This window comes from Megalobrama amblycephala, linkage group LG7, assembly GCF_018812025.1.
Source record: "Megalobrama amblycephala isolate DHTTF-2021 linkage group LG7, ASM1881202v1, whole genome shotgun sequence".
Classification (NCBI taxonomy): domain Eukaryota; kingdom Metazoa; phylum Chordata; class Actinopteri; order Cypriniformes; family Xenocyprididae; genus Megalobrama; species Megalobrama amblycephala.
The window spans coordinates 7,999,740-8,013,653 of NC_063050.1; the positions used below are offsets into that span (position 1 = coordinate 7,999,740).

The 13,914-nt window shown below is 42.7% G+C and overlaps 2 protein-coding genes across 2 annotated transcripts in view; both read right to left on the bottom strand.

Annotated features, from left to right (window-relative positions):
• The window catches only part of LOC125271224 (B-cell receptor CD22-like), a 1,156,500-nt gene that overhangs the window by 40,258 nt on the left and 1,102,328 nt on the right, over positions 1-13,914 (bottom strand). The gene's annotated exons all lie outside the window — the stretch shown is intronic.
• The window catches only part of LOC125271198 (hemicentin-1-like), a 987,774-nt gene that overhangs the window by 20,561 nt on the left and 953,299 nt on the right, over positions 1-13,914 (bottom strand). Inside the window, exons 11-14 of the mRNA XM_048195196.1 lie at positions 11,692-11,934; positions 11,503-11,608; positions 11,287-11,320; positions 5,601-5,684 (exon numbers count right to left, since the gene is read on the bottom strand). Of these exons, the coding sequence (XP_048051153.1) occupies positions 5,601-5,684; positions 11,287-11,320; positions 11,503-11,608; positions 11,692-11,934 (467 nt within the window). The remainder of the gene's footprint in view (positions 1-5,600; positions 5,685-11,286; positions 11,321-11,502; positions 11,609-11,691; positions 11,935-13,914) is intronic.

Sequence of the window (13,914 nt, forward strand, 5' to 3'; positions counted from 1 at the left end):
TGAGGCCTGCTTGAGCGGTCCGGAGAGGTATTTCCTACGCCTTCCCTATTCATCTTACGGAATGAATGCAGTGCCAGTTCCATTTTTCCCGTAAGTAGAATAGGGAAGGCGTAGGACATACAGCGTAAGCTTTTTGAAGAATACGAAAGTGCCGTTTTGGCAGAAGCACATGTGATCATTTGTGTTTATAAAGCATATACATTTACATTTTTTTCAAAAATGAGCGATGGTTTCTCTAGATAACACCCTTATTCCTCGTCTGGTATCGTTTAAAGCCCTTTGAAGCTGCACTGAAACTGTAATTTTGACCTTCAATCATTTGGAGGCCATTGAAGTCCACTATAAGGAGAATAATCCTGGAATGTTTTCATCAAAAAACTTAATTTATTTTCGACTGAAGAAAGAAAGACATAAACATCTTGGATGACATGGGGGTGAGCAAATTATCAGGAAAATTTTATTTGAAAGTGAACTAATCCTTTAACGTGCTTGTTAGCGCACATGCCTGCCATCCCAGTGACACAAGTTCGAGACTGAATCCTGACGGAAGGGGTTAAATTTTTGCTGTGACCAGATGGGAGTGACATTTAGAGGGTAACAGATTTAGACATTTAGAGAGTAACAGAGGCCAGCTAGTGAGAGGTGTGTAGGTAAACCTCACTCTCCTGATCTCAAAAGATATAGATTGTTAGCGTACCCGCCTCCCATGCCGGTGACCTGGGTTCGAGTCCTGCTAAAAGTGGGGCAGTTAGGACCAGACGGGTTACACTTTGAATAATAAAATAAAGAGCAGCCTTTTGTAGCAGAGTGAACAACTCTTGGGTTTACTGAATGTGCGTTGCATGAAGACGGACTCTTCTGAGGAAACAGCGGATTGGGAACTTTTCATTTGCCGCTCTTATTGCACTCACTATCAGAGATTACACCACAGGCTCACTGCCGCTCATATCTGAGCAAAATCATCACCAGAGTCATCCCTTACTAATGATGTCATCAGAATCAGAAAGAGCTTTATTGCCAGGTATGTTCACACATACTAGGAATTTGTTGTAGTGACAGAAGCTCCACAGTGCAACAGAGTGACAGTGACAAGACTGATAATAAAAAGAACAATATACAGATATACAGGCAATGCGCAAAATAGCTTTAAAAATCAAATAAATATAAATTAGAATAAGCAACTTACTATGTACAGATATGTCAGGTGTAAATTAGAAATGTAAATAAGTATGTGTGTTAAATAAATAAATTATTTACATCAAAATTATTTACAAATTATTTCATCTCCAGCTAAAATGCATGCGTGCAAGTTTACTTTCACGTGAATCATGCAACAGTTGTGGTGCAATCAAACTCAGACCACAAGTCTTACATAACCAAATTATTCTTTCAAACCGCGCCTCATTTCTAACTAAACAACCAGTGTGAAAGCACCCTGAGTGTGAATGTGCAATCTGAGATTAAGCAAGAGAAAAACATAATGTGCAGAGTTAAACTTACAGACAAAAACACACAAGAATCACATCAGTGCATGAAGATTCAGAGACACTGCTTCATTGTCTTGCCTGATGATGAGCTCAACACATCTGAAATGAACAACAGTGAGATGACAAAAAGTCACTTTGAAGACATTTTAAAATGTCCTCATTAAAAAAAAGACTATTCAAAAACAGTTTTTAGGATTAGTCTGTAGCTTGATATTACACATAAAATGTCTGATATGTTCTCATTTGTGTGTTTATGAAGGACAGCATCACCTCATCTTAATAAACACTCAATCACAGCGAATCCTCCAATCAGCAGCAGAGTCGAACATATAGAAATAATGTTGAATAAAGAGAAATCTGCAAATATATAAACACATACAGTATAGAGAACATTGGGAGGTACAAACAAGGATGAAAGAGAATCGATCATCTCTGATCGCAGAAATTAAATGTGCTTTTATCAGTGTTGAAAGCAGTGTGTTAGCATTCAAAAAATCTGCTGCAAATATTGCAGATGGTGAAGTATGAATGACAAAAGCGTTCATGAATGCATTTTGTGTGAAAGCAATGAAAAATGATTCACAGTCACCAATTTTAATATAGATATTTTTAATGGAATCAATACTAAATAAGTAGCTTGTGAGTATCGATACATCAATGCTGCAGCCCATAAGGTTTGTACAAGCACATATTACAAATAAAACTGAACATTTAAAGGGAAGACAAGAGCCAGAATAACAGAAGCTGATAATATTGAGCACTTTAAGAGCAAAAAACAACATATTCCTTTATGAATGCACACAATTATGATTTTGTTCAGTATATCAGGGTAAAATGATCAACTATGATTTAAAAGCAGGAAAATGTAAAATGAAAAGCATGGCTTGTTTGCTGAACATCACTTCCCAGCCAGCAGAGCCATGTGGGGCCCAAATGGGTTTGACCTGGGCTATCTAACTGGGACCCAGCCAGTTTTGCACCCAGTTTCCATGTAGGCCCCACATGGATTTGCCCAGATGAAATGAACACTGCTTAGTGTGCACACTACAGGCTGTTTAATGTAACACTTAATCAGTGTTGGAGGTAATGAGATAATTAAGTGATTGAATAATGATTTTGTATTAGTGAAGAACACCTGCTGTTAACAAGCAGAATCACTGAAGGAAAGAGAAACACAAGAACTACTTCCAGCCACAGCCTTGGATGAAATCAACTGAAGATAAAATACATTACATCTCTCAAGATCTGATTAAACAACTCCACAAACAACATTAGCTTCACTTATTACTAACCAGGCTGACTTTATTTCTGTCAGACATCTACAGAAGTTCGTATTAAGAATTAAGAAGAGGCTTAGATGTTGATTACTTATTTTAAAGTAATAGTTTGATTTGATGTTACCATTGTGGCGATCAGTGTGTGCTTTAGTCAGGCTCTTGACTTTTTAACATTAGTTTTTCTCTTGACAGCTGTGTCTGTTTGTTATGGTGAGAACAGCAACAGAAAATATAATCAGATGCTGTAAGCTGATTGATGATTGATGATAAGAATATAATCATCATATATTGGCTTAACTCATTGATATTATGTGGGAGGTTTATACGGGTAGTATGTTATTAATTCTGTTCAATGGTGCAATGCATTCTGGGAGCCATGGATAAGTTTCGTATGATGCACTCAGAATGCATTGCACCATGAAGCATGTCACCATTGTTGAGATTCATATGCTGATTCTTGATGTCTGTGTGCGAGTAAAACTCAAATGGTGTGTTATAAATCTTTTGATGTTCTGATTAAATTCTATTATTCTCTTGCTGTAGAATCATAACAATAAAACAGAATTAATAACATACTAGGTTAGTAATAAGTGAAGCTAATGTTGTTTGTGGAGTTGTTTAATCAGATCTTGAGAGATGTAATGTATTTTATCTTCAGTTGATTTCATCCAAGGCTGTGGCTGGAAGTAGTTCTTGTGTTTCTCTTTCCTTCAGTGATTCTGCTTGTTAACAGCAGGTGTTCTTCACTAATACAAAATCATTATTCAATCACTTAATTATCTCATTACCTCCAACACTGATTAAGTGTTACATTAAACAGCCTGTAGTGTGCACACTAAGCAGTGTTCATTTCATCTGGGCAAATCCATGTGGGGCCTACATGGAAACTGGGTGCAAAACTGGCTGGGTCCCAGTTAGATAGCCCAGGTCAAACCCATTTGGGCCCCACATGGCTCTGCTGGCTGGGTTGTGTTTTGCTCTGTGAATTAATTTTAACATTTATATTTAAACAATAACAAGTTTTTAACTTTCATTTAATTCCTCTGCTACATCATGTTTCTTCAACTATACAGAAATGAAACTCGTGTGTGACTCATCACTGATGATCCTGTCAATCACATGTGGCTCCGCCCACAGAGCACAGGATTGGTTCCTTCATGCTCCGCCTCTTACTGCAGCATCTTCCTGTTGATCTGAACAAACAATAAGATGAAGAAAGACTGACTGAAGTTCATCAACAACATTATAAACCTTTCACAAGATCCACAAATCAATCACACTAGAGCTGAAGAGAGTTTGATGGATGATATTGAGAAGAGCTGCAGGTTCAGACACTCACTGATGGATTCTCATGTTTAGAAAAGCTCTGAGGATCAAGAGTCCTGCAGGAGTCTTCAGGAGCTCTGGGATGAACCGTCTGTGTGGAAGAGAGAGAGATCGGTCATGTGATCATCTGTGATGGATCATCTGACTGTGACGTCTCACTTACTGTGAGTGTGTTGTACAGGTCAGAGGTCGTGGACTTGAGATCAAGAGCTGTATATGAGTCTTCATTGGGATCAGAGATCTACAGGAGAGACAGAAGGACTCACATCACAAAATATCACAATAATAAAAACATGATCAATGAAACATTTAGAAATATACACATTTATTTAAAAAAAAATACTGGAAAAAGATCCACAAGTGTTGAAAGTAAAGAGTTTTTTACACTTTTCTTGTCTTCTTCCCAGCTAACAGAATTTTGTTATAAGAACGTTCTCTAAATATTCAGTGTTGGTTCTGGGAACATTAAAATCATCCAGTTTTCTTGACGTTAGAGGAATGTTTTTATATAGTATAATGTTCCTCAAACGTTCTTTTAACTTAATATTGATTTAAAATTCTTTTCTATTAATTTCTAAAATTTTCAGAAAACATTTCGGCATTGATAAATCAGATCAACATGTCTGATCTAATAACAGACAAAAGATTACATTAAAGTGGTTTGAACAACTGCTTTTTTTCTCTATAATTGCTAATTCTAGAAAATGAAATGCTGTATCAAACTCAATCAATCATTCATACACTCACAGTCATCAACATTCGGCATATGAAACACAACAATGGTGACATGCTTCGTGCAGCATACAAAACACATTCTAGGTCCCCAGCATGCATGAATAAAATATGCTGCTGATTTTTTTGTATTGTCACCATTGTTGAGGTTTGTATGATGAGTGTTGATGTCTAAATGTGCCGTTTTTAACTTCTAAATAGTTTTGGACAAAATTACACAAATCAGTTCAGTGTTAAAAGTGATTTCTGTCACATTTTTGAGATTACTATTTCCTTTTCACGTAACACTTCAATAGCAAAAGTAAAGGAAATTACAAAAAAAGCAGCTGATTAAACAGACATGTTGATCTTCTTTATCAATGCAGAAATGTTTTTTGAAAACTTCTGCGATTGCTGATAAAGAAGCAACTCTATAATAATCAGGGTCAAGAGCTCAAATGAACGCTCTGTGTGAAAGAGAGAGAGATCGGTCATGTGACTATCTGTGATGGATCATCTGACTGTGACGTCTCACATATGCTGCGTTCTCGCCACCTCGTATTTACCAGAATCTTGAGATGACAACACGTGACGTTATATTCGGAGCTGTTCTTGTCCTTGGAATGGGAATTATGTGTTTCCATGGCACCACTATGAACGCCTAAATGGATCTGCAGCGGTCAGGTGGTACATGTGGAGCTTTCAGAGTTTCTGTTACTACGATCTCTACGAGGACGTGAACGCTTTTTACAAGCTAGAATCTCATAACTTCAGGAATTATGAGGCCGCGTGAACGCACCTTTACTGTGAGTGTGTCGTACAGGTCAGAGGTCATGGACTTGAGCTCAAGAGCTGTATATGTGTCTTCATTGGGATCAGAGATCTACAGGAGAGACAGAAGGACTCACATCACAAAATATCACAATAATAAAAATATGATCAATGAAACATTTACAAAATATACACATTAAAAAAATACTGGAAAAAAATCCCTGACAGTGTTGAAAGTAAAGGGCTTTTTCATGGGACGCCGTTCACTTTTCTTGTCTTCTTACTGCCTCTCATGTGTACAGATGTACAGAAGTTGGAGCACTTGCTCATCTGACATGATTACTGAATAAATATTTTATTCCATGTTGCATGAAAGCAAAAGCTATATTATATTGTTACAACAGAGACACGGAGGCAGGAGTAAAAGCAATACAGGTAGGTTTATTGGTGAAACAGCAGAGCAGATAGTGATGATGTGAAGATATAGCAGTTCTTGGATGATGGAGAGAATGTGATACTGTCCTCCTGATGTCTTTCAGATGCAGATGGAGAGTTGAGTTGGAGGATGATGGCGGAGACACTCACACACTCACACACACAGGCAGGTAGGCACACGAGGAGAACAGGAGACGAAGGAGATGGAGGAGATGACTGGAGCAGGTAAGTATGCCGTTTGGAGTCCTTAAGGTAAGCATACAGAGATTGTAGTGCAAACGAGACCGGACAAAGACTGTGTGTGAGTGTGGTGGTTATATGGTGCTGGTGATTGCTGAGTTGATGACGTGCAGGTGACGGTGATTAAAACTCTGGTGATTGTGTGCGTGGATACTGCAGGGAGGTGGAACCTGACGTGTCTGTGACAGTACCCCCCCTCCCACGGCCCGCTCCTGAGGGCCGCGGACCCCGACGTCATGGTGGTCGTCCTCTAGGGCGTGGGGCAGGTCTGTCCGGGTGGTTGGTGTGGAAGGTCTGTAACAGGATAGGATCAAGGATATCATTCTTGGGAACCCATGAGCGTTCCTCGGAGCCATAGCCTTCCCAGTCGACCAGATATTCTAGTTGACCACCACGGCGCCGGGAATCCAGAATCTCGTGAACCACGTAAGCAGTGCCATCATCCAAGATGAGTGGAAGGGGGGGCTCGGCGGCTGCCACGTCAGGTTCTGTGGAGGGAAGAACAGAAGGGTGGTGAGACTTGAGCAGTGAAACATGGAATGTGGGATGGATTCTACTATACTGTGCAGGAAGCTGGAGGCGATAGGTGAAGGGGTTGATCTGTCGGACGATGGTGAACGGGCCAATGAAGCGGGGACTCAGCTTCTTGCAGGGCAGACGCATTCTGATGTCCCTGGTGGACAGCCAGACCTTCTGCCCCGGTTGACAGACTGGAGCGTCGGAACGCCGAAGGTCGGCTGTTCGTCTTGCGTCTGCGCAGGGCTCTCTGCAGTTGGTGGTGAGCCGAGTCCCAAACCCTCTCGCTCTCCCGGAACCAGTAGTCGACTGCTGGAACGTTGGAGGGTTCCCCATCCCAGGGGAACAGTGGGGGTTGGTAACCGAGTACGCACTGAAACGGTGTTAATCCAGTTGTGGCTTGACGGAGGGAGTTTTGTGCGTACTCGGCCCAACCCAGGTACTGGTTCCAGGAGTTCTGGTGGCCGTGACAGAAGGTACGCAGGAAGCGGCCTATCTCCTGGATCTTCCGTTCCGTCTGCCCGTTCGACTGAGGATGGTATCCGGATGACAGGCTGACGGTCACACCCAGGAGGGAGAAGAACGCCTTCCAGACGTGGGAGATAAACTGGGGTCCTCTGTTGGAGACGATGTCTTCAGGTATTCCATAATGACGAAAGACATGGTTGAACATCAGTTCTGCAGTGGTCATGGCGGTAGGTAGACCCTCCAGGGGGATCAGACGGCAGGATTTTGAGAAGCGATCTACCACCACCAGGATGCAATTGTGACCATCAGACTCAGGGAGATCGGTGACAAAGTCCACTCCCAGGTGTGACCAGGGTCTCTCAGGAACGGGCAGAGGATGGAGCTTGCCGGTGGGAAGATGGCGTGGGCTCTTGGAAATGGCGCACTCCCTGCAGCCCTGCACGTACCTTCTGATGTCGTTGGCCATGTTGGGCCACCAGAAGCGCTGTTTGAGCAACGAGAGGGTCTCATTGACCCCCGGGTGGCCAATGCCAAGTGAAGAGTGGGTATTGTGCAGAAGTGGAGTGCGACGTGCCCGTGTGACGTATTGCAAGCCTTGGGGGCAACCCGGCGGAGTGCGTGTGGAGGCATTGGAGGAGGGAACGGTTTCTTCGGACCACTGGATGGGGCTCACGAAGATTGACTCCGGTAGGATGGTCTCTGGGACTTCGGGCTTTTCTTCTGGGGCATGGAGGCGAGAAAGGGCATCAAGCTTTTGTATTTTTAGAACCAGGGCGGTATGAAATGGAAAAGTTGAACCTTGAGAAAAACATAGCCCAGCGAGCTTGGCGAGGGTTGAGTCTTTTGGCAGCCTTTAGATACTCAAGGTTTTTATGATCGGTGAGAACTTGGAATGGATGAGTAGCCCCCTCCAGCCAATGCCTCCACTCCTCTAGGGCAAGCTTGACGGCCAGGAGTTCACGGTCACCGATGTCGTAATTGACCTCCGCCGGGTTGAGCTTGCGGGAGAAGAAGGCGCATGGATGGAGTCTACTTGGTGTCCCCTGCTGCTGCGAGAGGACCGCTCCCACTCCGGTGGTAGAGGCGTCCACTTCCACGATGAAAGGTAGGTCAGGATTAGGGTGGACGAGGAGGGGAGCGGTGGTGAAGGCTCTCTTGAGGGTCTCAAAGGCGTTGGTGGCTTGTTGGGACCAGGACAGAGACTTGGGCTGGTGGCGGAGCAAGTTGGTGAGTGGACTGACGATGGTACTGTAATCTTTGATGAAACGACGGTAGAAATTGGTGAATCCTAGGAAGCGCTGGAGTTCTTTGATAGTTGATGGAGTGGGCCAGGTCTGGATAGCGGAAACCTTCCCCTCGTCCATCCGGATGCCACTGTGGTCAATTACGTACCCCAGGAACTGGACAGAGGGCTGGTGGAAGGAGCACTTTTCAGCTTTGAGGAAGAGATGGAATTGCCGTAAGCGTTGGAGGCCCCCGCAACGTGGTGGCGATGTTCGGCCAAGCTCCGGGAGTAGATGAGGATGTCGTCAATATACACCAGAACAAACTTGTGGAGAAACTCCCCAGAGCACCTCGTGTATGAAATCCTGGAATACGGAGGGGGCGTTGACCAGGCCATACGGCATCACGAGATATTCGTAGTGTCCGGTGGGCGTGACGAAGGCGGTCTTCCACTCGTCCCCCTCACGTATCCGGATGAGGTTATACGCGCTGCGGAGGTCCAACTTGGTGAACACAGTGGCACCGCGGAGATGTTCCAGGGCCACTGGGACGAGGGGAAGTGGGTAGCGGAACTTGACTGTAATCTTATTGAGGGCACGGTAGTCGATGCAGGGCCACAAGCCTCCGTCCTTCTTAGCCACAAAAAAGAAACTTGAAGCAGCAGGGGAAGTAGACGGGCGGATGTAACCTTGACTGAGGGCCTCTTTGATGTATTCCTCCATGGCCTTCTCCTCCGGTATTGACAGGGGGTAAATGCGTCCCCTGGGCACTGGCTCACCCGGTAACAGATCGATGGCACAGTCCCATGGCCGGTGTGGAGGAAGCTTGGAGGCGCGTTGCGGGCAGAAGACCTCACTGAAGTGGGCGTAGTCCGGGAGAACATCCACGGATCGCTTCTCTACAGGACTTTCGATGGACGTGGCATTGATGGAGAGAGTCTTGGAGAGTGGAGATTTCGGAGCAGGAAGTGCTGGGAAGCAGTCAGGAAAACAGTGGTCGCCCCACTTCAGGACTTCGCCCGTGCGCCAGGAGATGGTGGGACTGTGTTGTTCAAGCCAGGGGCGCCCTAGAACCACGTCAGCGGTGGACTCCTCCAGAACCAGCAGATGGATGTTTTCTGTATGAAGAATGCCCACACGGAGTTGAAGTGGTCCCACATAATGACGGATGGTCTTACGGCTCAGGGGTTTGCCCGTGATGGAGTGGATTTGATAGTTAACCGGAGACGGGGAGATCTTGAGCTTGAGTTGTCGACAGAGGGCGCCGGAGATGAAGTTTCCTGCTGACCCTGAGTCGAGGAGCGCCACCACTGGAATTTGCAGCAGTAAGAATTACAATAGTAGTGAGTGGTTTCATTTTCTGAATGGAAGGAATTATTGCACTCACCACGGGCCGAGGAGGACGGTTTGGGCATGTGGAGATGACATGCCCCGGAGATCCACAATATAAACATAAGTTCAGGGTCAGTCTTCTCTGTCTTTCATTAGTTGTGAGACGTGAGTGATCTATCTGCTTGGGTTCGTTGGCTGGTTCTGGAGAGCTGACGGGTTCGGACCGACGGAGGAGGATGGTGGAAGGTAACTGGCCCTGGTGCTCGAGGAGACACGACTGCATACGAGAACCCACGCGGATGGCGAGTTGGATGAAGCGTTCGAGTCCTATGGAGTCCTCGTATGCAGCGAGATGCAGCCGCACATTAGGCTCCAATCCCTGATGGAAGGTGGTGATGAGGGCTTGTTCATTCCATCCGCTGGTGGCGGCTAGCGTTCTGAACTGCAAGGCATATTCGTTAACAGAGTGATTTTGACTTGACAACAGAGCCTTTCTGGGTCCACAGAGAATCTGCCCATTGTAGGGCCTTACCTTGCAGTTGTGAAATGATGAACGCAATTTTAGCCGTGTCGGAGGTGTAGAGGTGCGGCTGCATCTCCAGGACCAGTTCGCATTGGAGAAGAAATCCGCTGCAGTCCTCCGCCGATCCAGAGTAGGGCGCCGGTTTGGCCATGGGACTGGCGGTGAATGCTGGAGAAGAAGCGGTGATGGTGGGTGCGGAAGCTGCAGCGTTGGTGGAAGACGGTGAGGATGGTTGTGGGGTGAGTGCTCGACGCAGTGCGTCCACGAGCTCTTGAAACGGGTCGTTGGTGCTCATGCTGTTGACTGTTGTTATGGTCCGGTCTTCTGTTACAACAGAGACACGGAGGCAGGAGTAAAAGCAATACAGGTAGGTTTATTGGTGAAATAGCAGAGCAGATAGTGATGATGTGAAGATATAGCAGTTCTTGGATGATGGAGAGAATGTGATACTGTCCTCCTGATGTCTTTCAGATGCAGATGGAGAGTTGAGTTGGAGGATGATGGCGGAGACACTCACACACACAGGCAGGTAGGCACACGAGGAGAACAGGAGACGAAGGAGATGGAGGAGACGACTGAAGCAGGTAAGTATGGCGTTTGGAGTCCTTAAGGTAAGCATACAGAGATTGTAGTGCAAACGAGACCGGACAAAGACTGTGTGTGAGTGTGGTGGTTATATGGTGCTGGTGATTGCTGAGTTGATGACGTGCAGGTGACGGTGATTAAAACTCTGGTGATTGTGTGCGTGGATACTGCAGGGAGGTGGAACCTGACGTGTCTGTGACATATATATATATATATATATATATATATATATATATATATATATATATATATATAAAATTAACAAAACCAAATAACATGAAGTTTGGTCTTGATGTGGATTTTATAATTTCTGCAGTTTTTCTTTGCTTTCTCTTAATTTGAGCATAGCTGATATTAGACCGTTTTTTTTAAGTCATGTTGAGATGATTTACCTGTTTTTTAGTTTGACCATCCCTTCGTTTCCTCCTGTTATAATGACAGACATTAATATCATATGGACTCTATTAAATTATGAGAAAATATGAATGTTGTTTTTTAAAAATTACTAATAATTAAAAACAAAACTGAGCAATTTCTTACATTAAATCAAACGTATTCAATACAAAACTGAACTTGTGCAACCACTGCAGTTTTTTTATTGATCTCACATTATAAACAGGATGATGATGATGATGATGATGATGATGACGCTGATGAATAATCCTCCAGATGTCACTGCGATCACAATCACATTCCTACCAGCACCATGATGAACTGAAAGAGGAAGATCATCATGATTAACTCTCCAAACTGATGAATGATGTGAAGATACAGGAGTGTGTTAATAAAAGCTTCACCTGTGACAGTTACAGCATCTGATCTCTGAGATCCATGTTGATTGTGAGCCTGACAGTAGAAGCGTCCACTCTGTAGTGCACTGAAACTCTGTCCAGATCCAACAGCTGAGCTTTCATTCTCCTTAAACCAGCTGAAGTTCAGAGCAGGAGGGTTTGAATCACTGCTGCAGATCAGAGTCACTGAATCTCCTGACACTATTTCACCAGATCCAGTTATCAACACTGAGACGCTCCTGGGAGGATCTAAAATGGATACAATTGAAAATTCTCAATAAATCTTCTCGTAAATTGTGGATTTGTGAACAATGACCTTACAAAAAAGAAGCATACTTCAAGTTCCTTTTATCAAGTATACTTAATGTTCAAGTATATTTTAAGTATACTTTATGTAGTAAATATACTTGTATCAGTGTACTAGTAGTAAACATGTAAGTGTACTATTTCAATACCGCTTGGGACTAAATTGGCCCAATTGAAGTATATTTTTAAGTGTACTATAAGTGTAACGGTAGTAAACTTTAAGTACAAAACTGCTTCACAGCTACATTTCTCATTTGTACTACCAGTGAACTTAAGTATACAAGTAGTTTACTATTTTAATATTAGTAGTACATTTTTTAGTAGATGTTAGTATACTTTGAAATACACTCTCAGTAAACTACTAGTTCAATTCAAGTATAGGCCTACTTGTACTCTTTCCATTTAAAAAACTTTTTATTCTAGCTTCATGAATCCTTTTTTTATCAACACTTAAATGTGGGTAAATTTGTTTTAAAAAAGGGAAACATTTTAAACAAAATGCTGAGAAAACTGCATTTTTGTGAAAGACTATGTCCAGATGGGATTCAGAACGATGATCAAACACAGATGGAGTAGATCGAGTCCATAAACTCCCCCAAAGCTTCACAGTACTTTAGCTCGTCCTGTGTCGACATTTCATTCAGTATGTTAGACAGTTTTGATTTATGCTGTTTAATGTTTGATGATCGCTTTATTTTACATTTGTGTGAACAATCTTCTATTGCTTGGTTCAGCTTCTTCTTCTTTTGATCTGGAAATTCTGTACTCATAGTCATAGATGCGTAACAGCGCTCCCTACAGTATAGCCTGAGAATTCAGTCAATGGCGAGGAAACACTGAAGTAGATTTGAAGTAAATTCCTATGTACTCTACCAGTGGACTAGCATTCACAAAAATTTAGATATTCAGAATTAGCAAAATATCTGTTTACTTTATAAATCATTATTTCCAAACAATGTGCTTTTATACTATACTTTTATAAATATACTTTTAAGTATATATCGATCAAAAGACAAAGTCCAAGTATAGGCCAAATATACCTAGACTTTTCTGTCAGTATAAGTCAAGTATACTTAAGTCCAATTTAAGCATATTTCTAAGAAGTATATAAAGTATATTTATGAGAAGTATACAAAAAGTAGACTGAAAGTAGCCTATACTTACTATTTTTAGTTTAAAAGAAGTATTCTAATAGCACAACTAAATAAACTTCTTTTTTGTAAGGGTGTGCAGATGATCATTAACTCACACATGACGTTTAAAGTCACAGCATCAGAGTATTTCTCTCCATGTTCATAGATGGATCTGCACTTGTACTCTCCACTGTCATCAGAGCTGATCTTTGAGATGCTGTAGATTCTTCCAGATCCTACAAACGTTCTTCCTTTAAACCAGCTGATTTCTGCAGGAGGGTTTGAATCACTGCTGCAGTTCAGAGTCACTGATTCTCCCTCCTTTATTTCACCAGATGGATTGATGGAGATCACTGGATTTTCTGGAGGATCTACAGGAGAAATATGCAATATCAAGACTCTATGAATAATGCACTCTAAAAAATGCTGGGTTAAATATGGACAAACCCAGGGATTGGGTTGTTTTCACCCAGCCATTTTTTTCAACCAATTTTGGATTTATTTTTTAGCCAGCAATATATTAATATAGTAAAAGGCATGCTTTTGCTCACCCCCAAATAGGGGCAAATTTGTGGGGTATTTTAAGCTGAAACTTGACCAGACCAGAGACTTATATTACATCTTGTGAAAGAGGGCATAATAGGTGCCCTTTAACCCAACCTGCTGGGTTTGTCCATATTTAACCCAACTTGGGTTGTTTTTAACCCAGCATTTTTTAGAGTGTGAGAGTGTGAATAATATGTACATGGCATTTTTTTTCTATTCTTGGTAATATTCAAACTTTTGTATG